The following is a 26,271-nucleotide window of genomic DNA, read 5'->3' on the forward strand; positions in this document are numbered from 1 at the left end:
TGTAACCATGACGCTAACAACTTTATTATGAAAATTCAGTACCTGCAATGAAAATCTTGCAGCACAAAATTGGATTCTATACCTGTGAGAGATTTTTAGCCAGTGTCAGTGACAATGTCAGTTAATACTTTTTACTTAATATTTAAATTGTAGCTTTGCTGTAGAGACAGGTAAGGAAGGACTCAATAATAAGGCATTTACAACTAGTAAATTCATTTTGCTTTAGAATGAGAAAATTAAACTGCATACAAATGAAACAAATATTAACAATAGACAATATAATTGAGTATTAAGGCAAATAAAAGGGAGATTGGTATATGTGAGGGAGAATGGAAATAGAGACCAGGAATAGAAAAGTGAATGATCACTATAGAATCCTATCTTCCCTGGAATATTGGGGTGAGTAACTATTTGGAAATTAGAATTTCACATTCACATCTGCTCAAAACTCCCTCATGTCCTAGGATGAAAATCGAGAAACAAAAACAGTATGCTAGCCTCAAATCTTATGAAATTGAAATTTTTATAACCTGTTCTGATCATCTAAACTAACTATGCTGGCAGGTGTTTTCCTGTTACAATATTCATTATCAAACTGTAGGACCATTTAAGCGCACAAACCCCCAATTTTTTATGCACTCAAAACTTGATGTTAAGTATTAAGAATTTATTTTTTTATTTTTTTGTCTTTTTCCTTTTTTACCGGTACCAGGGATCGAACTCATGACTGCCTGCTTCCAAGGCAGGTGCTTATGCCACTGAGCTAAACCTGCAGCCCCCAAGTATTAAGAATTTAGATTGCCTTGAATTTGTTGTTTGGGTATACAATGTCACTTTACTTCTACTGCTTACATTTGTTATTACATCATCAAGTGAGTTGGAGTGGCACATGTCTATAATCCCAATTGCTCAGGAGGATCACCTGGGTAAGGCCAATGTGGGATCTTAACAGAAGACTGTCCTAGCACAAAAAAGACTAGAAGTGGTAATGTGCCTGGGTTTCATTTTCAATGCCACCAAAAAGGAGTAAGAAAAAATTGGGTCCAATCTCTTATGACAATTACGTTTTAATATACTGCCCTCGAAGTCTAAGTCTTCTAAGTCTAAATTAGCTGCTTAGTCTTTATTGTTTAATATTTGTGTACTATTCTTTTGTGCTCATATTTTCTAAATAACTTCATTATTAGACACATCCTGGAAATAACTTGAGTTTAGAAAATGATAGATTGCAGATTGAATTCTGCCTCTTAGTCAGCTTTATAACTTTGAGCAGATTCTGAACCTCTGTGCTTATCTGTGAAATGAAGTTCTAGCTGCTTCGTTTTTAATGTGTTTTTTTTGTTGTTGTTTTTTTGTGCCAGGGATTGAACTCATGACCTCGCATTTGCAAAGCAGGCCTTTAGGCCACTGAGCGCTAGCTGCTTTGCCTTATAGACTTAGCACTTCTGTCCAAGTTATCAGTGTACATGTCTGTAAGGCAACAGTCAGTGGTATTGAAACAGGGATTGAATGTGCTGTTAGGGAATATGAGCTTTAGAATCAACAGTTTTTAGTTCGGATGTGTTTCCAGGGCATCATCTGAAAAACATGTAACTTTTTAGTATCTTTGCAAAACAAGTATAAGAAACCTACTTTAGTCAATATAGTTGCATAATACAGTGTGCCAGCTAATTCATTACTGCCTGCCTATATTGACCAGTGTTGGTTCCCTCTTCTTTTTTCATCTTTGTTCTTCTGTGACTTGTTGGTCTTTTGTATGAATGAGTGTTATATTGCTACAAGGTAGTCTGCTTTACTTTGTAAAAGAAGTTAGAATAATCGAGATACAGACTACCACGTTTTTCTTCAGAAGCTGCAGCTATCTGTCATGTGCTCGTTTGACATTTTTTAAATACAGGAAGTTGCTCACTGCTGAACCAGTAAAGAAATGCCTTTGGGGTAGTAGATAAATATTAGCTCTGGGTTAGGCTTCATTAAAATATACTCCTAAGTTTTTAATGACCAGAGGAATTCTTACTGTGGTCATTTTGAGATCTATTGAAGTAACAATTTTTGCATTTTCTTTCTCTTATTTTTAAGATACAAAGAAGGAAAACAATAAGCAACTGTTTTAAATTACTAACTTATAGTTAGCATGTACCTTTTATAAATATTACATAATGTTTCTAGAATTTGTGTTCAAATTGAAATATTCTTAGCTCCTTAGTGATTTATCTAGTTGGCTTGAGTGTGTGTGTGTGTGTGTGTGTTTGTGTTTGTGTTTGTTTTTGAGACAGAGTTTTGCTATGCAATGTAGGCTGGCATTGAACTCACTACATAGCCCAGGCAACCCTCAAAGGCAACCCTCAAATTCACAGGGTTCTTCCTACCTCTGCCTCCCAAGTGCTGGGAGTGCAGGCATGTGCCACCACCCCTGGCTACTTGGTTTCAAAGATTATTATTTACCTTATAATTGTTTTTCAAAGCATTTATTCTCAGAGAACTTTTTATTCTCTTGGTAAATAAAGTAATAATTGCCTTATAAACATCTTCAAAAATGAATTCCTGGATAAAATATCTTAAGTGCATCTGTGATTTTATTTACAGAAAGTCTGCCTTTTCTACAGTTGTTGCCATTGGTATCTGTCATCCCATTGTATCTGTAGTTTTAAAAAACTGAAAATCATGAATTTTGGGATAATGCTGCCAAATAGGGCTGTTTACTCTGGTAAGCAAGCCATTAGACTAGCTGCTTAGTAATGTCTAGTCAATATCTGCAGGGATCTGTATATGAAATATTACATTAACAGGAAAGAAGTGGAAATGGGATGCAAGAAAGATTTATAATTGCTCAGAAATCCCTGAAATACAATTCATAATACTGTTTTAAGTCCTAGAGGAGTACGTTTTTGTGAATAAACTAAAGAAAAAGTATACAAGTTTCTTAATGTCAAGATACTGTCTTTATAACCATCCTTGGACTCTGTGTCTTTTTTCAGTTTGTGGGAAGGAGTGTTAAATGCATGATAAGCCTGATGTCTGTTGTGAAACTTGTCGATTTGGTGTTGACTTTTTTATAATAAACTATTTTACTTGTGACTAAATAAGAAAACTATGTACTCTTAACATTGGTGTCACAGATTATTAAAACTTTATAATAGCCTTTTAAGTTTGTTTCCCAATTTTACCTTTTTCTCTAAAGGAGCTTTAAAGTTATTTGGAATTCTCTAAAATCTCAGTTGGATTGAAAATATATGAAACATTGACAGAGTTGCACACTATTGTCACATTTAATCCAGGAACATGATGTGTGTTGTTTTCATTAAAATTATTTTTTTGTTTCTTTCATAAAGTTGTTTTTGTTTGTTTTGTCTTCTGGAGATTAAACTCACAACTTCATGCTTACTAGGCAGGTGCTGTGCTAGCTACCAAGCGTTATCCCCTACCTCTTCATAAAATTTTGTAATTTTTTTGTTGCTACAGGCTTTGCAAATTTCTTAAGAGATTTTGCCTTTAGCTTCATAATTATTTTCTATTTTGTTTTAAATATGATCTTTTTCTGTTTTCTAAGTGGTGATACAGAAAGGGTCGTTCATGATTTTTACTTATTAACCAAATTGTTAAAACTTTTTAATTCTAAAAGTTTGCTTTTCTCTTAGTAAATAGATTGCACATACTTTTGTAGAACAAGGAGTTGACATCTGAATTTACCTTTTCAAAACTTTTTTCTTTTAAGCTCTTTTCACTTATGGATATGAAACCGCCCATCTCTAGAGCCAAGATGATTCTCATCACTAAAGCTGCTATTAAAGCTATTAAGGTAAGAATAAAATAAATACGTTTGATGTAGAAAAGTTTTTGTAATTTTGAAGATGTTACTTAACATCTTGTGAGTTTCAAGTTGAATCAAAGAGCACTAGAACACCAATCAGCTTTTGCTTGAGGTTTCTAATACTGTGCATTTATTTGCATTGTAGTGTATTGTTTCAAAGAATTTTTCTTTATTTTATTTAATCCTTGTTATAAACTAGCAAGTAGCTTCCCTTTCATTAAAAAAATTTTAAGAAACCCTCAAATGTCTTACCCAGGATTAAACTTTATAAACTGTGTGCTTAGTTCTTACTCCATTATTCTTGTCCTTTTGGTAAGGTTGTCAGATACCCTGCTTTAAACAGCTTTATTGATTAAAAATTTAAGAAAAAGACCTTCTGTGGATATGTTCTGATAGGTCAAGATTTTTTTTCTGTTGGTCATTTTGGAGTACTTGTGATGATTCACTGAAATATTATCTTAATTCTTCAAACTCAACAACTATCAAAGTTTTAAAATGTTTCTAATTATAAGAAATGTAGAGTTATTTAATTATGTAAATTTGCAGTAATTTTCTTTCAATTCTTTTCAGCTTTATAAGCACGTAGTTCAAATAGTAGAAAAATTCATCAAAAAGGTAACTATTTTATTACTGCCTCATTTTATTTAATGCATATTTGTAAATTGTAATTTGGATGCTTGCCTCCGAAGCCACTCTAGAGAAAAAGTAGAAATTGGATGTTCTTTTTAATCACTAAAGTTCACAAAACTAACAGTGCCATTAATTGAGTAGTTACTATGATGTTGGCACTTTACTAATGTCGTGCATCACAATGGTTATCTTGTCTTTGAGCTAGAACTTTTCCATAAGCCTAATGGTCCTCCTCTATCCTTCACTTCATCTACTTTGTTGACATTTTAACTTGCTTTGAGTACTTCATATAAAATTATTTTTTAAAATTTTCTTGATATTTCTGTATTCCCACCAGAATTAAACCATTTTTTAGTTCTGCAGCTGTTACCATCTAACTTGTATGGTCAGCATATCTGTCAGTGGAAGACTAGGAGGGCAGTCTCCTGTATATCTTTGTCTAATACCCCTCACCTAGCCTAAAAGCTGTGCTATGGAGTATATACTAATACATATTTGTGTTGAAGTATAAAATATGTAAGCCAGTCATGGTGGTGCCTGTCTGTAATCCCAGCACTCTGGATGACTTGAGGCAGGAGGATCACAAGTTGGAGCCCAGACAGAGAAACTTAATTAGACTGCATCTCAAAGTTTAAAAATGGGCTGGGCATGTAGTTCAGCACAAAGGCCCTGGATTCAATCTCTAGTACCACCAAAAAATAAGATTTTTGCCATGATTTACTCATCCAGTTCCTTTTAGCTGGATAGTTAGCTATTTCTCATTACTTTTTAGAGAAAATGCTCTGGGAGCTAACTTTATGGGGGAAAAGTCAGTGCATCAGAATGATGCTGTTCTCCTTAGTATCAGTCTAGATATAGAATTGTTGGGACAAATAAGGCTTCGCCTCTATTGGTAAATCACTGATATGTGAAAGAGAATTGGGGGAAAGGGAAGAAAAATATAAATATAGACTAAGATGCAGTATGTGTATGTACCAACAACAATGATGATACTCATTATGTATCACAAGCATACCAAAAAGAAAAAAAAAAGGGTTATACCCTTTCCTGATACAGAATACATGTAAGTGCCTGCTTTTCTATTTTTTTTTAAGTGCCTGCTTTTCTATTTTTTAATCTTGGTCAACACCCAAAATGTCAGTGTAGTTGAAATTCATACATTGTTCATATTTTTAAAAAATAATTTTAAAAGGTAAAAATTGTTGAGCTGAAGTAGAGACTGTCATAAGTGAATTTGTATGATGATGATATGGGGATTGATAATGTCAGTTCTGAGTAGCTGTGGCAGGGGAGGTAAAGAGTAAATAAAAATAAACTTTTAGGCATCTGAAGTATCAGTGAATGGTCTTTCTCTAGACATTTGTGGGAAATTTGGCAAGTTAGCCAATTAGATGTACATTGGAGTAGTTTGTAAACAGTCACTGGATGGATATAAGTTACTCAAATAAGAAATTAATGGATATCAAATTGTGATTTTGCTTATCTTGTATTGACTTTATATCTTTATCCTTGCAGTGTAAACCAGAATACAAGGTCCCAGGATTGTATGTAATCGACTCAATTGTGCGACAGTCTCGTCATCAGTTTGGAACTGATAAAGATGTTTTTGGGCCAAGATTCTCTAAAAACATAACCGCCACATTCCAGTATTTGTATCTTTGTCCATCTGAAGATAAGGTATTATTAATTTTTAAATTAAAGTTGTATTCTGTTGGTTTTGGTTTTATTTAAGTGTACATTTAATTGTATATTAGACACATGAAGCCTCCTTACTAGATAAGATAGCCATGCAGCGTGATCTCTGGGAGTTTGCTGCAAAACCCAGTTTTCTTTGCAGCAATCATTTCTTGTTTTCTTGTAAAAGCCTTCAGGAATGTTGTTCTATTATAATATGAAAGAATCAAATTTGTAAACTCAGTGGAATAGTGATTACTGGGAAGTGGGGAATGGGAAGCTGCTGATCAGTAGATCTGAAGGTCCAAGTAAGAAAGATGAGCAAGTTCTAGAGATCTGCTGAACAGCATGGTACCAGTAGTCGACAATCCTGGATTGTACACTTAAAAATTTGTGAAGAAAGTGAATCTTAGAGCCACGCATGGTGGCACACTCCTGTAATCCCAGCACTTGGGAGGCTGAGGCAGGCGAATAGTTGCAAGTTCAAGACCATCCTGGCTAGAAAGTGAGCCCAATGCCAGCCTGAACCACATAGCTGAGACTCTGTCTCAAAAAAGAAAAAAAAGAAAGTTAATCCTAGGCTTCAGATATAGCTCAGTGGCACAGCGCCTGCCTGGCAAATGTGAGGTCATGAGTTCAGTTACCATTACCAAGGGGGGAAAAAGTAAATCTTACTTAAGTGTTTGTACTAAAAAAAAATAAACTTTAAAAAAATACGTGAAAGAAACATCTTTAAAGAAACTGTTGGAAAAATGTGCTTCTATGGTTGAGTAATGAAGAAATTTTGTAGTAAGCAAAGACAGTGCTCTTCTTAGATTGCTGCTTATTCCACAAGAAAGGGCCAGTAACTGATGGTCTTCCCCAGCATACAGTGACGCTGGAATGTAAGTGGTATGAACAAGTAGACTGTAGAGCAGTGGTGGCAGACCTGTGACACACATGCTACCATGGGCTCTTCATGTTACTGAAAGCCCTAAAAATTTGCCATCATGGCTATAGTGTTTAATTCTTCACATATGGAGCTGATTTCCCAGTGTAATATAGAAAGGTAGAAGAGCATTGCAGTTGAGTACATGGACTCCAGGTGGAAGAATTATACTGCTATACATAGTAATGAAGGATGGAACATTTATAATAGCATATAAATTTAAGTGGTATAGGTACTCTGCTTGTATTCTTAAAGGAATGCTTCTGTGGGAAAAAAGGACAATTCTTGGAGTAAGGATTAGAAGTTGTACTCGTGAATACACCTGTTCTCTGGATCTCCATCGGATTTATTTCAACACAAAACAACTAACTTCTCAGTTAAAAACAACAACTTTCCCACAATGGAATACCTTTGTAACTGTAAATAAAATTTACTGAAAGCACCAGCTAATACATTTGTTTTTATTCCCTAGATCTATGTTCTATTTGTGGTCCTTAGTTTAAATTATACCCACCAAAAGAAGACTAATTACAATAGTTTGACCAGGTTATAATTCTAATGGAATTGTGTGCTTTTGAAATGTTGGCAGGGGGTATCTTTTTATAAAATAAGGAGTATTATTAATTATGAAAACATTTATTGGATTTTTTTGGCATATGACAGAGTAAAATAGTTCGTGTGCTGAACCTTTGGCAAAAAAATGGAGTGTTCAAAATTGAAATCATTCAACCTCTTTTGGACATGGCAGCAGGAACCAGTAATGCCGCCCCATTAGCAGAAAATGTCACCAATAATGAAGGTACAGTCAAGTCTTATCTGTAAGGTTAGATTATGGTACGAATTTTATACATGAATAGTTTTTCATTTGTGTATTTTACTGGAATCTTGAGTTTCCATCTTGGACAGAACAGTTTTTCTTTCCATAATTCTTATTTTCTGGTATAAATCTGATCTTTTTATAACTTATTTTAATAAAAACCCTGGAAACTGCATTCTCTATAACTAGACGGGATTTTAGTTTAGCAGAGAACCTTAAAGGAGTTTAAAAGAGAATTCTATACATTAACATTTTCATAGGCCTTACTTAATGCCCTTTTCTTTTTTTAGGCTCTCCTCCACCTCCAGTAAAAATTTCTTCTGAACCTCCACAAACCACTCCAAATTCCATACCTACTGTACCACAGCTGCCCAGCTCTGATGCTTTTGCTGCTGTGGCTCAACTGTTTCAGACAACTCAAGGTCAGCAGGTAAGCTACCTACCTACTCAAGGACTGAATTGCTTGCAGGGTTAGGTACTGTTGTCAGTTCTTATTTTCCATTCTTACTCATAAGCACATTGAAGAGAGAATGCCTACTTTTCAACTAGAAAAGCTTTCAGTGGGGAAGCTGTGACAGAGATAATAAGTAAAATGTGATACTGAAAATCCAGGGAACAGCGATGCCTGTGTGAAAAGAACTTCAGAACGGCCAAGGGCCAGGTGCTGTTCACGATTCTAGGATTTGTGAATGATTGTGAAATTATGTGGATTAGAAAAAATTCTTTAATTTATATTACTAGAAAACGTGCTTTGATTACACTCAGTGTATTTTCTCTTTGACAATCATTTTTATATCTTTGGAATTGTCAGCACACATTTTAAACTTCAAGTGATACACCCTATGCCCAATATATTCATTCACAAACTTTAGCCTGTTGGTAAAAGGTTGACTTTTTCCTCCAGTTTTCTTAATGCTTATGCTATTTTTGGTCACTTTCAAGATTTTTTTCAGTAGATTATTTTTGATACTATGATTACTTTGTTGTGGTTTATCAGTTTTCCCATTCTTTAAGCTTCAGCAGATCCTTCAGACTTTTCAACAGCCTCCAAAACCACAGTCTCCTGCCCTTGACAATGCTGTGATGGCTCAGGTTCAGGCTATCACAGCTCAGTTAAAGACAGCTCCTACACAACCACCTGAACAAAAAGCTGCTTTCCCCCCACCTGAACAAAAAACTGCATTTGACAAGGTATGCTTCTCTCACATCACCCACCTCATTGTCTGTCTCATTCCACTTGGCTGTGGGCGCTCCCTTCTGTGTTTCTCTGTGGATTGTTTGCTCTCCTCATGGTCTGAGGGATCTTCTTCTGCACCAAAACATTGATTATCTTACTGGTTATAAAAGTGATATGTGGGGCTGGGGATTTAGCTCAGCAGCATAAGTGTCCCTGGTACCGATAAAAAAAGGAAAAAGACCAAAAAAAAGTGATATGTGCTCAGGGGCTGGAGGTTTAGCTCAGCGGCATAAGCACCTGCCTTGCAAGCAGGCAGTTGTGAGTTCGATCCCCGGTACCGATAAAAGGAAAAAGACAAAAAAAAAAAAAAAAGTGATATGTACTCATTGAAGAAATTTTCAGTAGTGATGGAAAATGAACTCAGTTTTTCCCTAACCCCCCCCATACATAGCTAATACTGTGACATTTTGGAATATGTCTTTTTAGAATTCATTGCCTATAGAGATATGTTTTTCTTTGATATATTCATCTGCATGTTTTGATTGTAATCTTGTTTGGTTGTTGTTCTTGTTGCTGATAATGGAGGAAGATCTGTTTTATTAAAATGCTTATAATCTAATACTCTGCTACATGGACACATCATAGTTTAACCATTCTCGTACTGACAGACATTCAAGTTACTTTCTATTTTTTGCTGTTGGAAACTTTAGTTACTATATATATAATGTGAGGGTTTGGGTTGGTTCATTGTATTTCAGCTGGGCATTAGGGTTCTTAGGCATGTTTAAGCAGCTGCCACTAAGGGTATGGGCATGCCAAAGATGCACAACTTCCTATCTGTGATCTGAACCCTCACAGCGTCACTTCTGTTTTTTTTTTTAATTGGGTTTATGGCTTTATGAGGTTTCCTTTCTCATTTCACTGCAAAAAATAACAAATTTGAAAATAAAAGAACTAAATGACAATTTGGTATCATCATCTCTAAAATTTCTGATGCTTCCCAACATTCTAGTTGTAAGCATTGCTGGTGCATGGTGGCATACACTTCTAATCCTAGCACTCATGAAGCTGAGGCAAGAGGATTGCTTGAGAATTCCAGACCAGCTATAAAGTCAGTTCAAGGTCAGCCTGAACTGCATAGCGAAACCCTATCTCAAAGAGACAAAAAAATAATAATTATTGTAAGAACATTATTGCTAGTAGTTCAGATTAAAAATCCATGATAAGTACTGGTTTTCATTATCATTTGTTGAGTTATGACTACTAATGAAAAGGTTGGAATAGTTTTAATATCTGTATAGCAGGGAACACTTAAGCTACTTTCCCAACCCTTTTTTATTTTGAGGCAGGGTCTTGGCTATGTAACCTAAGCTGGCTATGTTGCTCAAACTCATAATCCTCCTGTCTCTGCCTCCTGAGTAACTAGGAGTATAGGAAGACACTACCATACTTAATCGTTGGACAAATTTTGAATAAAACAGGAATACTTTCTTGTATGGAAAAGCAAATAATACGGGGAGTTAGAAGGGAAAAGTGGGAAGTGATCACACTACTGTGAACAGATTTGTTGGTATATGTTCTTCCACACCTGTTTTTTGAGAACAAGCAAGCATAAATTTTTAATATGGGTAGTTTTGTTCATGAATCTGTTCTCTGTTTTGACTTGGAAATGCACCACATCTGTACTTAAAATAATTCTATATACTCTTCCAGCAGTTCTATGTTTCTGTCATTTATTTATTTATTCATTTTTTGTGCCAGGGATTAAATTCATGACCTTGGGCTTGCCAGGCAGGCACTTGTGCCACTGACCTAAAATCTTGGGCTATGTTTTTGTTTTTTTAATGTTTGGTTTTTAGTCCGACTGGAATGTAAGTTTGCTTCAATATGGTTGTCTTTACAGTTTGGAAGATTGCTTTGCTCTGTTCTTCTTTAGTATTTTTTTCTTTTGTTAAACCGGTACATTTATTTATTTCTGCTAGTTGAAATAATGCACTCTTCCAGTGCTAGAAATGGAATCTGGGGCCTAGTACATGCTAGGAAAGCACCCTATTACTGAGCGCCAGCATGTATATACTGTATTTTTTCCACATGTTGTCCTTAAGTCTATCAGACTTTCTCTGGCTATTCATGATCATAACTATGGTAGTTCTTCAGAGAAACAGAATTAGTGATTACATTAGTTGATTGAGCAATGGAAGAAATTAGTTCATGCAGTTGGGGGACCAGCAAATTTACAATTGGTTGGGCAGGTCAGTAGTCTGGAAATCTAGGTAAGAGTTAATATTGCAGGCCTGAGTCGGAGTTTCACAGGGCAGCAGACTGGGAACTCAGGTGCTGTTTCCATGTTATAGGCTTGTTTGAAATGGGGCCTCCCTGTGTAGTTCAGGCTAGCTTCTTGAACTCACTGCAGAGACCACCACCACATCCTCTTGAGTGAGTGCTGGCTGTGATGAGCCTCCACAGCTGGCCCCAGCCTTTCATTTAGAGACGGGATCTGACTGGAACCTCTCTGATCCTTATTTGCTCAGCCTTTCAAGAGTACCTGATTTTAAGGGCTGGGGATTTAGCTCAGCGGCATAAGCACCTGCCTTGCAAGCAGGCAGTCGTGAGTTCGATCCCCGGTACCGATAAAAATGAAAAAGACAAAAAAAAAAAAAAAAAAAGAGTACCTGATTTTGGTTCTGGGTGAGGGCCATCTTGCCTGGCTTCTTGGATTCCTTTATGCAAGATCAGTACACAAGTGGTCCAGGACCCCAGATAGTCGGGGAGGAGAAAGAGTTTTGGAGGTTGCTTGGCACCAGAGGGGAAGAAAGTATGGGGGATTGTATACTAGGTTGAGGTGCCTCATTGGTTGCTCCCGGACACTGCCAGGATGATAACAAAGCTGATGGCTGCTTTTTGCCTTGCCTTGTCAGTAGTTTACTTGTTTAAGTGGTAATTACTATTTTGTCTTTACAATATGGAATCATAATAATACCAAAAAAGTTTTGGGAGTCAGGGTCGCCATCATATCCCATACTTGTCATATTCTGGCTTTACTGGCAGGCACCATCCTACCCTGCTAAAAATTCTTTTGAGAGCTTATATTGGATTTTCTTTTTTTTTTTTTTATCAGTACCGGGGATTGAACTCACAACCACAGATGCTTATGCCGCTGAGCTAAATCCCCAGCCCCATATTGGATATTAAAAGAGTTCCACATTTTCATTGTCAAAAAAGGAAGGAAAATTGCCTTTAGTGGGCAAACATTGGTGTGGTGTTCTGTTGTGTTCTGTTTTGTTTTTGTTTTAGGAGGGAGATGGAGGGAGGGAAAGCAGGAAGGTGGTCAAGGGAAGCCCAAGGGGGCACCTTGCTGTGTAGTCCAGGACACTGTTCTCCCAATATCTGCTCAGGCAAGTCCCTTGGCCTCCACCTTGCCCCAGGCAGTGTTTTTCATGGCCCAGGCTGGCCAGCATTGGTAATCTTATTCTGTTGCTGTGTCAGAGTTGCTCTCTCCTCTGTCTGAGGAGCACTTACCTATGTACTTCAGGGTGGTAAAGATGCTAAGTTCTATGTTTCTTCTGCATGCTAGGTAGGTAGAGGCTTCTTCACTGAGCTACACTCCAGCCCTGTAGTCTTGAGGAGAATTTCTTTTTTTTTTTCAATCGGTACCAGGGATTGAACCCACGACTGCCTGCCTGCAATGCAGGCGCTTATGCGGCTGAGCTAAATCCCCAGCCCCTGAGGAGAATTTCTTAAGAACACCTGTGTTCATAAGACCTTCACTTGATTAGTTGAGGCTCAATCATTAGAGAGGATATACTGATTAAAAGCATACTGATTAAACCATTATTTCATCTTTTAAAAAAAATTTCACAGCAACATTTAGATTAACATCTAATCACTATGGAACCTTACGAAGTTAACACAAAATCAGTGTCACAGTATATTTGTGTAAGTGAACTTTCTGATAAATGTTAGCATTTCTTTGAATTTATAGGTTAATTTGGAAAGTACTAACAACTTACAGACTCTCCATTTACCAAAACTATAATTTTCTTTATATAGGTCTCACACCTTTTTTTTCCCATTACTTGGTCATGTTTTGTAACCCTTTCCATTTGATTCAGAGTGTTACAGGAAAAAAACTTGAATTTTATTTTGTCTTGTGAATGGTCACAGTAATAAATACTAATTTTCTACTTGGTTGTCATGGATTATCTAGTTAGCTTTGTATAATATACTAACAGCTATGACTTGCAGAAAAATATTGACCCAGGACAGTGGGTACTCCCTATTTTTTAAATTTGAATTGTAATTCCTCTAGTGTTTTTGTCTTAGGTGGATTGGCTAGTGTCTGTGAGTTCTATGAAGTTTACAAAAAGGAATTCCATGCTTTTTTACTTGGCTGAAAAGGTCTGTTTTTAAGCTAGTAACTTGGCTTACTAGTTTATCTATTTCAATTTCTTCATAGAAGTTGTTTCCTCAAAAACATTGAAATTTTTTTTATAGACTTTGGTTTTTTAAGCACTTCACGTCTTCGTCCAAAGCAATAGGTATAGATCACAAAATGTTAATAAAAGACCCTATCTGTGATGAGTTTTTTTTTTTTTTTTTAAACTTAAAAACAAACCTTAGAACAAAGTTTTAATTTTGGCTTCTGTTACTGAGTGACTGTTCTGTTGAATTACTTAAATGTTCAAGCTTCATCCCTGCAAATGGTGGTAGTAACTATTTCATTGCTACCATTGAGTTTTAAATAAGTTAATAGATATGCAAGGTTCTTAGACTGTGTTTGTGTTTAGAAAATATTAATTGCTCTTTTATGTAAGAACTTTAATTACCTGACCTAGAGTTAAAAGGAAAAAACACATTAGAGATATCCCAGAACAACTCTACACTTAGTTTGGTCTTAATACTATATTTGTTGTCCAACTAGAGACCTTCCTAATTTAGAAATTTGTCGTTCAGTAAAGTAGAACCAGAATCTCTAGACAGAACTGCCACAGCGCAGCATCAGGAATTTGACGTTAAAATCCATGAGTAGAAAGCTGGGCATGGTGGCACTGTAGTCCTGTAATCCCAGCACTTAGGAGGCTGAGGCAGGAGGGTCCTTTCAAGTTGGAGACCAACCTGGGCTACAGAGTGAGCCCAAGGGCATCCTGACCTGCATAGTGAGATCCTGTCTCAAAAAGACCATGCACACACACACACACACACACACACAATTTCTTGAGTGGAATGGGCCAGTTTGAAGGCAGTTTTTATTTTGGAGGTCAGATACTGAGTGAGGGCTTTAAACTATAGTAAAGCAGTGTCCGCACCCTGGTTCTGATTCTGCCCTTCACTGACTGCACCAATATTATATTCTTAATCACCAAGGCCTTAATTGAGTTTCCCTGTCTTTAAAAAGATAAAACTACATTTTTGGGTTTTTGTGATGAATTATCTTTGTAACCCACAGAAACAGAGTATATATTCAGCATGTTACTTTCTTTTCTAAAGATGTCTTATTTTTACACCCTTTCTCACCCCAGTACTGAGACTCAAACCCAGGGTGAGGGCGCTAACACTAGCTATGTTCCCATCACCCTTCTTTTTGTAATCCCAAATATTGAGTACAATTATCCAAGTATCCTAATCCCTTTTCCACACAATCCAAAAGGATGTATTCATAATCTCATTGAGACGTTATTGGAATCCCAGCAAGTTAATTCCAGTTCTAATCTCCCACCTCCCATGCCTAGAATAAAGACACCTTCCAAGTTAAGGGCAGCCAAGGGATCCTAAGTCCAGTCCGTTTGGGGATGTGTGGACAAAGGCCCTGATCCTAGGCCTCTCCCAGAATTTACTATGTTGTAAAGAAGCGGGGTAGTTAGGGATGAATGACAGTGAGGATGGCATAAGTAATTTGAGCTGGCTGACCAAGTGGGGAGAAAAGCATCTCTGCAAAATGCAGAGATAAAGATATGTAGAAGGATCGATTTGCACAATTCAAGAAGGTAGCAACTGAGTTGTTTTGGGAGACCGTTGCCTCGGTTTCTGATATGTAAATTTTTGTGCCCTAGGGAGTCATAGCCTCATTACCTTGAGGCTCATACCCAGTTGACATTCCGGGAGCTTATCTTAACTTCCCGCTGGTGCTCACATCCTTTTTGTAGAACACTATGTGAGGGAACACATACCGGTACCTCAGCTAGCCTTATTTACAATGCTTAGAGCCAATTGAAGAGAGAAGGAAATACCATAGCCAGCTCTACATATCAGTAGGAGGAAAGAAGTCTCCAAATAATCAAGAGTTGCAGTAATTGTTTGCATTCAAGGGGAGACACTGAACTTGCCCCGACACTTTTTCTTTGGAGACAGGGTCTTACTAAATTACTCAGGTAGGACTCAACTTCCACACCTCCTACCTCAACCTTCCTCAATACTGGGATTATGGACATGCACCACTGGGCCTGGTTTAAATTGCTATTCTAGACATAGGACCTCATGAAGTACACTTTTTTTAGCATAATTAAACTTTTTAATCTCCCTTTACATATTATATTAGCATTCATATTATAAAGCATTCCATTCACAAATACTATGGATTCGTAAAAACTACATCATACCATCTGATAGAATTGGGTTCCCGGTCAGGGAACCATACGATAGGATTCTGGCGTGGCTAAAAATATAAGAAGTATGAAATATAAATGACCTTTATCTTAAGAATGTGGGAGAGACCCCCTGACCCTCTGAACTGGCATTCTCTCTGTTGGACACGTGTAGTGGGGGCATACCTATAGCTTAGGTTTGGGGTGGAGCCTAAGGTGCATTAGCGATGCACAGGTAGCCCATTGGTATGCATTTTGCACCACAGGTAAATTCCTAGGGGCGGGGGAAGATGGAGCCCCTTTGTTTCCCCTCCAAGGCTACATTGTCCCATCTGGGCCAAAATCGTTTCACCATCTAAGTCTATACCAGATTTAGTCACTTTAATAAATCATTAAAATGAAAGTAATGAAAACATTATCAAAACTCTGTTAAAGCAATAAAGGTCTGAGGCACTCTGAGAAAGATTTTTTTACAAGTATAATGTGTCAGTGGCACCAAATTACAAGAAAATGGTGTTACCCTTTTATTTTTTAAAGAAAATTGCTAGTAATCTGATGTAAGCGTTAAAGTTTTGAGGAAGAGCCTAGTGAAAAGGTGGTGAGATTTCTTCATGCCCCTATCTTGTGCTGCTCTCTTTATTATGTTAGTATATTGTGGGAGCATATGGGCATTTTTCTACATGCATTGACAGTGATTATATAAGGCAGTCTTTTTATGTTTTACAGTTGACTGAAACTGTACACTATATGTGCAGAAAGTCAGAAATTTTTAGTCTAAGTAAATGAAATATTACAAAAAACATGTACACTGCCAAATTAATTATGAAATAAGCAGATAAAAAGTCATTTTTAAAAAACCATTGAATTATCATTGAGAAAGAAAATCAGAATAAAAAATTTTATCTTTCCCAAAATAACATTTGCGTAAAAATTAGCAATGCCTTTGAACCAAGATCCTCTGGAATATATAGGGAAAACAGGACCATGCATAACAGCATGTGTGGCTATGGGTGAAGCTAAACATCAGTTGTTTCTGTTTGTTTTCTGAATCACAGTCTGCATTTTAAAGTGGAATATTGACATTCCTATTCCAGAAGCTGCTTGATAGATTTGATTATGATGATGAGCCAGAAGCTATGGAAGAATCGAAAAAAGAGGATTGTGCTGCCATTCTTCCTGCAGCACCTGCTGCTCCTGCCACAGCTCCTGTGCCTGCCGTGGCCACACCTGCCCCCTCCACTGCTGCCGCTGCCACGCCTGCCGCACCTGCCGCTGCCTCTTCTCCTCCACAGACACCATTGTGAGCTGCTTGCTAACTCCTTGACACAGAAAGCTGGTAGTAGCTGTAAAGCCACTCATACTTAGCAATAAAAGCAGTGTAGAATGCAGTTGTTTTTGTAAAATTGCGTTACAGTTTTCTTCTAAACAAAGAGGGTATCTTGGTAGATTTAAAATGAAAAATTGCTTCTATATTGGAAATAATACTGAGGATATAGGTTAATAGGTCAGTTAATATATTTAGTAACATGTTTACTCATGACTTCTGAACAACATTGTTCTTATAAATGTGGATGAGAATCTTACTCTGGCTTTTTTTAGTGGGTTTCCTGGAGATGGCATGCAGCAGCCAACATACACACAACATCAAAATATGGATCAGTTTCAGCCTCGAATGATGGGAATACAAGACCCCATGCACCACCAGGTAAAGCCATTTTTCTCCATGAATTGTAATAGCTTCAGCGCTGTTCCTTTACATTGGTTTGTACTTTGCAGACCAGTATTACTTAGTTGTATGATTAGCTAACTACAACCTCCAATTTGGACAAAAGCTGTTTGAGTTGCTTTTATTTTAATTAAAACAAAGTTGCTAAACATAATATGTTTGTACTGTATTGAATAATAGGTATTTCAGTTAAAATAATTCAGGGAATCTCCAGTTCAAAACTGTAAGTTACAGTTTTGTATAAAGAAACTCACTTGTTTAACTTTGTGCAAGAGCCCTTCTGTGTGTTGTATGATTAGATATTTTAAAGGACTTTCAACCAATGTTTGGGAATATAGTTTGAAATCTGTAATAAAAAGAATATACTTTAAAAAAAAAAGAATATACTTAGCACACTGGAGAGTTGCAGGAAGTTAGTAGAGATTTGTTTCTGTAAATGCTCTTAATTGAGTTTTTAAAAATAGGCTGTGCATCTTAAATTATGAGGGCAGGAAAGGTATTTAAAAAAACAGCCTAGCCCTTCAGTGGTATTGTCAGCTAAATAACTGGCTTGGCTTTGCTTTGCTTTTTTTAACTTAACAATGCAGTGATTCTGTTTTACAACTAGCTTCTAAAAATACTGCTGCATAATCTTCTTAGAAACAGCTTTGGGACCTCTTTACACTATATTCATTTTCTTAATCTGTATTTTCAGTCCATTCTTTATATTTTATAATATGAAATTGATAGAGTGCTTTAATGACCTCATTGATGAAGTGTGGAACCTCTTTCATAAACCTGTTTAAAGTATGGAGAAAACACGTGAAAATATTTCCAATTGTTTCTGAGTGCATGTTCACAAGTTAATTTCGAAAGATGTTTTGTGACATATTAGTTTTAATGTATTAGTGTTGGACTTATGTAGGCAAAAATATGTTAAGTTGTGATTTTCTGTCATTATTACTGTATTGCTTTTGTTTTTGTTTGATACCAGGGGTCAAACTCAAAACTTCGTGCTTGTCAGGCAGGCACTTATCCTGCTGAACTAAATCCCCAGCCTTCTGTATTTTTTTTTTTTTTTTTTTTTTTTCTGTGTTGTATTTGAAACTCTAAAAACTTTCAGAATATTGAAGTTACTGCCAGTAAATTTATTTGAAAAAGTTGAAAGACAATTTGCAATAGTATTTTTTAACTTTTAAGTTTGGTTTCCTACATTACTTCTTATTTAACTGAAGCTGTCCTTAGTGTATTTAAAATTTTTAAAGTGAACATTGAATTTTTAACCTGAATACAGGATTTGAATGTGTAACAATACTGTGGGAAAAGATGCAGAAGAAATGTAGCTTTTCCTTGATCAAAGTTTATTGACTGTATTTTACTTCTATAAAAAGTAAATTATTTTTGATAGCTATTCCTTAAAACCTCACATATTATCTTTAAAAATGAAAGGTCCCACTTCCTCCTAATGGACAGATGCCAGGATTTGGACTTCTTCCCACACCTCCATTTCCTCCAATGGCACAGTCTGTGATTCCTCCAGCTCCATCCATGCAGCAGACTTTCCAGCCCTCTTTTCAGCCACAGAATGAACCACTTCCACAGAAGCCACATCAGCAGGTAGGATTTTATTGTTAGATTGTCTGTGATTGTTTTGGTTGCCTTGATTTATGTAGAAGTCTCGCCTATTTACTTGCCGTATTCATTCCTTACTATGAAGGAAAATCTTGGCACATATTAAACCCTCTCTGTGCTCTAAATTTTTTTTCATTTGAAAAATATACATCATAATACCACCAGCTTCATAGAATGCTATGAAAATTGAGATGGAATGTAGGAGTCGTAATCAGTACCTAATTTGTTAGGTAATAGTTTATTAAGGTGGAGGGTAATTCATTTCTCACTCTGTGTTGGTTTTTGTTTTTAAGGAGATGGAAGTGGAACAACCATGTATTCCAGAAGTTAAGCGGCATATGTCTGATAACAGAAAGTCAAGATCTAGGTCAGCATCCAGGTAATTTATATAGCTCTGTATGTCTTAAGAGACATATAGATGAAAATCAGATTAGATGATTTTCAGATTTTGAGTGTTAATATTTATGTTACTGTTTGTGGAGAAAAGAACAAAAGAAATACTGAATTTTTTTTCAGTCCTAGGTCTGTCATTTTACCATATTTGTTTCCTTTGACTTGATCTAGCACTTATGTATAGATACATAAAAGGCAGTAACAATGTACAACAGTAATTTTATTACAGCATAAGATATTCTGCTAATTACCCTCAAAATACTCCTCCTTGCTTTGAATACACTTATCCTATTCTCTGTTTTTTTCTCCATGTGCTATCTATTCTCCCTTGTAATGAAAATTAGGTCACCCAAGAGAAGACGATCAAGATCTGGTTCTAGATCGCGACGGTCACGTCACCGACGTTCGCGATCTCGGTCCAGAGATAGACGCAGACATTCTCCTCGGTCCCGATCCCAAGAAAGACGGGATCGGGAGAAAGAGCGAGAACGTCGACAAAAAGGCCTTCCTCAGATCAAACCAGAAACTGCAAGTGGTAAATAAAACTTTGTTTCAAACTTCTTATACTATTTTTTGTTTTATAACTGTTACCAAAGCCATAAAGGAAATGTTATGACTTTGTTGTTCTATTCTAAATACTGCACATTCCCATACCTTAAGTTCATGTATTATAAAATCCTTTGCTAGTATAGTGTACAGTGGAAAGATCGGTCTTTTTGTTTTGTTTTTTCTCGGGATAGTTTCTACCCTTTTTTTTTTAAAGTAAACTTTTGATCATTTACAGAATGTATTAGCTTGTAGTGTATCCTGAATCATCAGGTATCTTTAAAATATGTTTAGTGAGCTCTGCTAGACATATTCTTGGTGTAAATCAGTGACTCATAATGCTTTCACATTGTAATAATAACTAGAGTATATGTGAAATTTCTGTCTCTGTAAGTATTGTTACTGAGGACACAGCATAAAAGAAAAACTGTACACTTAGGAGTTGGGAAAGTATGGCTCCACGTAGTGAGCAGAGCACTAAGTTGGTAATCAACAGACTTGTGCTCAATCCTAGCTCTGCAGTTCCCTGGCAGGGTAACAGTGGGCAAGCGAATCATTGTGCTTTTGCCTTTAGGTTTCAAGGGTGGTATCTTTAGGTCTCTAGGAAAAGAGTCATTTTCTCCAGCTTTTATGTAGCCTTTCTCTCAGTTCCACTTGTGGAAGTGCTGGCACAGCTTTCTAAAACCTTAAAAAATTATATAGGATTTTCTCTTCAGCTTTTGGTATAATACAGCTCATACATTTTGTGTAGTGAGTTTTTTTTTTTTTTTAATGTAAGATGCAGTGCTGCTTATCAAATGTAAATATTATCATGATTATAATTTCATTTTAAGTTTGCAGTACTACTCTCTGGGTGGGACAGCTGGACAAAAGGACTACTCAGCAAGATGTTGCAAGTCTCTTGGAAGAGTTTGGGCCCATTGAATCAATTAATGTGAGTGTTCATTTATTTAATGACTGGACAGATACACTTAATGTTATTTTATGAAATTAAGAATTTGAGATCTCAGTTACTAGTTGTACAACTTGTGACTGTAAGTTAGATGTCCCTCATCCATATTTAGCATTCTCGGCATTTAATAATTTTTGGATAGCCAAGTTTAACTTTAAAAGCTTTTTCTAGGAAAAAAGTTTTTAATGACAAAATCTGGAAATGTCAGTGGAAACCAGTGGATCACAAATTAGTTTAACCTTAGCTTATACATCACTGGCCTAGGGGGTGAAGAACATGGGTTGTTGAAACTGGTTACTTAATATTAAATATTATTGTTTTATTATCATGTTTTATAATATTAAATGTTTTGGATCAGATGATTCCTCCGAGAGGCTGTGCCTATATCGTTATGGTTCATAGGCAAGATGCTTATCGTGCCCTGCAGAAACTGAGCCGAGGAAACTATAAAGTGAACCAGAAGTCCATAAAGGTACAGTTTATAATTCATCTTTTCAAAATGTTAATATGGAGCTGTGTGGCTTTTTAAAAACTCATTTTGGGCCAGGCATGATAGCACCCCAGCAATTAGGAAGCTGAAGCAGGAGGATTGCCTGTAGTTTCACTTTCAAGCTGGGTACATAGTGAATTCAAAGCCAGCCTCAACTACATAGTAAGAAAACTATGTCAAAAAACAAATTTTTGGCTTAGATATGACTTAAGGTGTTGCTTATGCATGTTTTTCTTCCCTCCAAGTTATCACCTAACTTAAGGGTTGAATTAACACAAAAATTTAGATGTTAGATGAATGGCCCTCTCTGTCTCCTCTTCTCCCCTCATTGCTTAGGGTTGAACCCAGGGCCTTCACACTGAGGTAACCCCCAACCTTTTTTATTTTGAAACAGGGTCTCACTAAGTTGCCCAAGTTGGGCTTATATATGTGAGCTTCCTGCTCAGCTGGAATTACAAGCATGTACCACCACGCCCAGCTAAAGTAGTGTCTTAATATATTTTCTTTTTCAGATATTCTGGCTATTCCACACATTAAAGGTTTTCATCTGTAAAACTATAAAAAAATAATCACCAAATAGAAAATGATGTAATGTATATGAGCATTCATCCTGTAAAGAAACAGAATCAGTATGTCCTCAGTGGCCTAATACCTTGTCTTGCCCTGAATTATAGGACAAAAAAGTATTGTCTAATGTGGAGCAGTTCCTAGTTTCCCATAGATAATTTTTTTTCTGAGTCAGATTTTCACTGTGTGTAGTCTGTGCCGACCTTGAACTTCCTGTGTAGCCCAGGCTGTCTTCGAACTCACAGCGTCCTTGATCTCAGCCTCCCAAGTGCTCAGTTTTGCCATAGACTTTCAGAAGTGCTGTCCAGGATCTTGGGCTGTACAGAGAATTTCATTCTCTCCCTGATAATTTCCCTGAGTTTTGGAGGGGAGGGTAATAAGGAAAAGATGCCAGTGTAATTTTTATCCTAAGACAAAGAATGTATGGTAACCATTTCCATGGCGAGACTAAGGCTTGGCCAAGAATAGTTTGTCCAGATGAGTACAATGATAAGGAGTGGTGAACTCTTTGAGATCTAACAGCTTTCTTTTTTCTTCTTTTTATTTTGTGTTCTCACTAATGGTGAAATAGATTGCCTGGGCCTTAAACAAAGGAATAAAAGCAGATTATAAACAGTATTGGGATGTAGAACTTGGTGTTACTTATATTCCATGGGACAAAGTCAAGCCCGAGGAACTAGAAAGTTTTTGTGAAGGAGGAATGTTGGACAGTGATACACTTAATCCAGGTAAAATACTTCATTTCTTTCACAATCCATATGTTGGTCAGGGGTTCATATGAAAAATGTCTGGCTTATTTTCCACATTAGGAAGAAATTTTACAGAACTTTTTAAAGTACCCTATGATATGCCAGTTTTACTATTGTAAATTGAGGATACAGTGGTGAAGAAAAGTGGTCTTTGCCCTGTAAACAACCCAATGAGAGATTACAGACACAAAAATTAAGTAAATCTTACATAGAATTTTTCATTATGAAAATTTAACCAATCAATCTTTAAGCAATATTAGTATAGGTTGATCATCTCTATTTCTCAGAATTCTCTAAAATCTGAAATGTAGCACTAACCTAAGACCTAAGTTTTGGTTTGGGGGGCATTTCAGATTTCAGACTTTTGGAGTAACGATGCTCCAATGGTAAAATCTATGCAGATATTTTAAAATTATACATGTTCGGTCCAGGCATTTTGGATAAGGATACTTAGCCTGTGTCATAATCCAGTGCTTCATAATAATTTCTTCGGAAATGTTCAGACAGTCCAAAAAAATGTGTTAAGACCAGGAGGTTCAGTTATTTGAATATCACAAATGGTGTATTGGTTGACTGCAATAGGAAGCAGGGCGAACTATACAGTTACGACCTGGAGGTAGGAGTGCAGAGCATAGAGTGGAATGGTAAAACAGAGTACACACTAATATGGTCTTCAAGCCACAGTGACAGTTTGAGTACAAAAAAGAGGTGAGACAGCACACACTTAAACCTCCTTCCATAATGCATGGTACCACCACAAAGGGCTGAGCTAAGTTTCTGTTCAGACAAATGTGCCTGCTGTGTGCCAGGCATCTGGGAAGCTGTGGACCAGGATGGAAGGAGTAAGCCTGGAATCCTGGAATTGCTGATCCAGTGAAGTGTTGCTGAAGACACTGAAAATATAAGACTCAGAGCAAGCAAGGCCCCAGAGGATAAAGGGGAGACATCTTTTGCTTAACTAAAAGATAGGTGGAAATAATTGGAAGGATATTTGAGTTACTCTTCAGTATTAGGCACAAGTTTCTTTTATATATTCTTGTGTGGATAAGAATGTGTTCTCTAGAATTGTATGTGTATGAATTGAACTCATCCTTGTCACTTACTAGGAATGTGCCTTGTAATAAGTTGTCTTTGTTTTCCTCTTTGTAATATGAGAATAACAATATCTATGAGTGATTACAAGAATGAAAAAAGTAGGGTACACGAAGTGCTTAGGACCATGCCTGGCATATGTAGTAAGCATTTGTCACATTTTCTCTTTATCTCTATTCATTAATTCAAGTAATTCATTAATTCAAGTAATTACTATTTATAAAATTAACATAAGAATTTCTTTAATAATCAGACTGACAACTTTTTTATTTCTAGATTGCAAGTTAAAAACTAAAAATGGTAAATTTTTTATTTCTAATAATTCTGTAAATCTTATAGATTGGAAAGGAATTCCCAAGAAGCCTGAAAATGATGTGGCTCAAAATGGAGGCGCAGAAACCTCACACACAGAACCAGTGTCACCCATACCCAAGCCCTTACCTGTGCCTGTGCCTCCTATTCCTGTTCCTGCACCTATAACAGTGCCACCTCCACAGGTAAGAATGCTGGGACATTATTTTAAGTTTTTAAATCTTCAGATCTGTGTTTACATTCACAGTACAAAATAAGAACATAAATGTGTATTGTTCATATTTTGGTATGTCACATTCATTGTTTATAAACTATACATTATTTTTATAAATATTCATAAAACCAAAATAAGTTTGTATTGCTTTGCATCTGTCCAGAGTATTCAATGTCTTAACCTTATCAAGTCCTAGACATAAAATTCAAACATGTTCATTTTAAATAGGGCCTTTATTCTTTGCTCTGAAGAAACTTGGATATGTACCCACTACACAGCTGTTTGATGGAAAGGAAATTACTTAAATCTTCAGTTTAAGTGTTAGCACTTATAAATTTTTTCTTGAATTGAAAGCTAAAATCTTTGCTAGAAAGTTAGCCAACCTGATACTTCAAAAGAAAGAACCCAGATTCTGGTAGAAATAAACTTGATTTCCACTCCATTACTTATGCACATGGCTTTGGGCAAGTCACCTAACTTCTCAGCTTGCATATTTTAATCTCTTTAACTGTGCATATTCCTTTTCCTAGTGTTGGCCGTGATATTCTGCCTATATCACATTTGTTTTAAAGATTGAATGAGGTAATACACAGAGTGTGATGGGACAATACAGTGAATATTTAAATTTTTAAAAATTTATTACAGTAAAAGAAACATTGCTGTTAATCTCCCCTTCAAAATACTCTGTCTCACTTTGAACACACTTAGCAATCTTGCCTCTTTCTGAAGCAGTTCTGGAAGTCTTCCTTTGTGAGTGTCTTTAATTATGTTGCCAGTGTCTTAACTAGGTTCAAAACATTACCTTTCCTGGTCATTTTGACTTTGAGAAAAATAGCAGCAGTTACCCAGTGCCAAATCTAGGAAATAAGGTAGATGGGAACACTATAAGCGTTTTTACAACCCTGCCTTTCTGTTGGATGATACTTGACAGCAGTATTCACTGTGGCTTTCATCACATCGCATAAAGACAGTCACAGAGGAGGTTAAGTCGAGTTAGTGTATTGGAGTATAATAGGCACAAACTGAAGAAAAACCCCAAGTCAGAAGTGTAATATTCCTCTGCTCACATCATGTGGGAGACAGCTGGATATGTGATTTCATTTTTCTTTCCAGGTCCCACCACATCAGCCAGGTCCTCCTGTAGTTGGTGCCCTCCAGCCACCTGCTTTCACGCCTCCCATGGGAATTCCTCCTCCAGGCTTTGGGCCTGGTGTTCCTCCACCTCCTCCCCCTCCACCATTTTTGCGTCCAGGATTCAATCCAATGCATTTACCACCAGGTACACTGAGTTATTTGAGAAGACATTCTTCTAGAACCTAAAATGACGTGGTAACAGCATACGTTGACATTACTTTTCTCATTCTAGGGTTTCTTCCTCCGGGACCCCCACCTCCTATAACTCCACCTGTATCCATTCCTCCTCCTCACACTCCACCAATAAGCATCCCAAACTGTAAGCATACTTATCCTTCCTATTCACTTGACTTCTTGGAGCTGGGGTTAGCAGGGCACGTGAACCAATAATAGGATCTGTAGTATGTCAGAAAGATGTTGGCCGGGAAGATAATTAATTATTCAGCTTCACATGTTGATGTAATTATATTCCTTAGCTACTATCGCTGGTATAAATGAAGACACTACAAAAGACTTATCTATTGGAAATCCCATTCCAACAGTGGTGTCTGGGGCTAGAGGAAATGCCGAGTCTGGTGACAGTGCGAAAATGTATGGCTCTGCTGTGCCACCTGCTGCACCTACGAATCTGCCTACCCCTCCTGTAACCCAGCCTGTTTCACTTCTTGGTAAGTTAATCTTTTTATCACTAGTTTTTTTCTCCCCTCAAGCTAGGTTTTTAAAAACGTTAAATTTTGATAAAATGATTCTTAAGGCTAGTTTTCTTTGAAGATCTTTCTGTTAAATGTGTGTACTTAGCCTTTACTGGGAGACAGTCTCAAAGGTGAAATTATGCTTGTTTATTTGTCTCGGATACAAGTTTTGATG

General features: G+C 36.6%; 1 protein-coding gene across 4 annotated transcripts in view; it reads left to right on the forward strand.

The window, feature by feature from the left end:
- The window catches only part of Scaf4 (SR-related CTD associated factor 4), a 60,165-nt gene that overhangs the window by 18,687 nt on the left and 15,207 nt on the right, over positions 1–26,271 (forward strand). The window contains exons 2-19 of one of the 4 annotated variants that reach the window (XM_013149753.2): positions 3,716–3,799; positions 4,382–4,426; positions 5,957–6,118; positions 7,707–7,842; positions 8,151–8,290; positions 8,875–9,051; positions 16,713–16,918; positions 17,218–17,323; positions 18,773–18,940; positions 19,249–19,334; positions 19,693–19,883; positions 20,728–20,828; positions 21,205–21,318; positions 22,475–22,631; positions 24,084–24,241; positions 25,384–25,549; positions 25,637–25,723; positions 25,881–26,072. In XM_013149753.2, the coding sequence (XP_013005207.1) occupies positions 3,716–3,799; positions 4,382–4,426; positions 5,957–6,118; positions 7,707–7,842; positions 8,151–8,290; positions 8,875–9,051; positions 16,713–16,918; positions 17,218–17,323; positions 18,773–18,940; positions 19,249–19,334; positions 19,693–19,883; positions 20,728–20,828; positions 21,205–21,318; positions 22,475–22,631; positions 24,084–24,241; positions 25,384–25,549; positions 25,637–25,723; positions 25,881–26,072 (2,476 nt within the window). The remainder of the gene's footprint in view (positions 1–3,715; positions 3,800–4,381; positions 4,427–5,956; positions 6,119–7,706; positions 7,843–8,150; positions 8,291–8,874; positions 9,052–16,712; positions 16,919–17,217; positions 17,324–18,772; positions 18,941–19,248; positions 19,335–19,692; positions 19,884–20,727; positions 20,829–21,204; positions 21,319–22,474; positions 22,632–24,083; positions 24,242–25,383; positions 25,550–25,636; positions 25,724–25,880; positions 26,073–26,271) is intronic. The other 3 variants (XM_013149755.2, XM_013149754.2, XM_013149756.2) reach the window with 3 other exon arrangements.

This window comes from Cavia porcellus, unplaced genomic scaffold (assembly GCF_034190915.1).
Source record: "Cavia porcellus strain 051 isolate PalLab524CR breed Dunkin Hartley unplaced genomic scaffold, mCavPor4.1 scaffold_7, whole genome shotgun sequence".
NCBI classification, from domain to species: domain Eukaryota; kingdom Metazoa; phylum Chordata; class Mammalia; order Rodentia; family Caviidae; genus Cavia; species Cavia porcellus.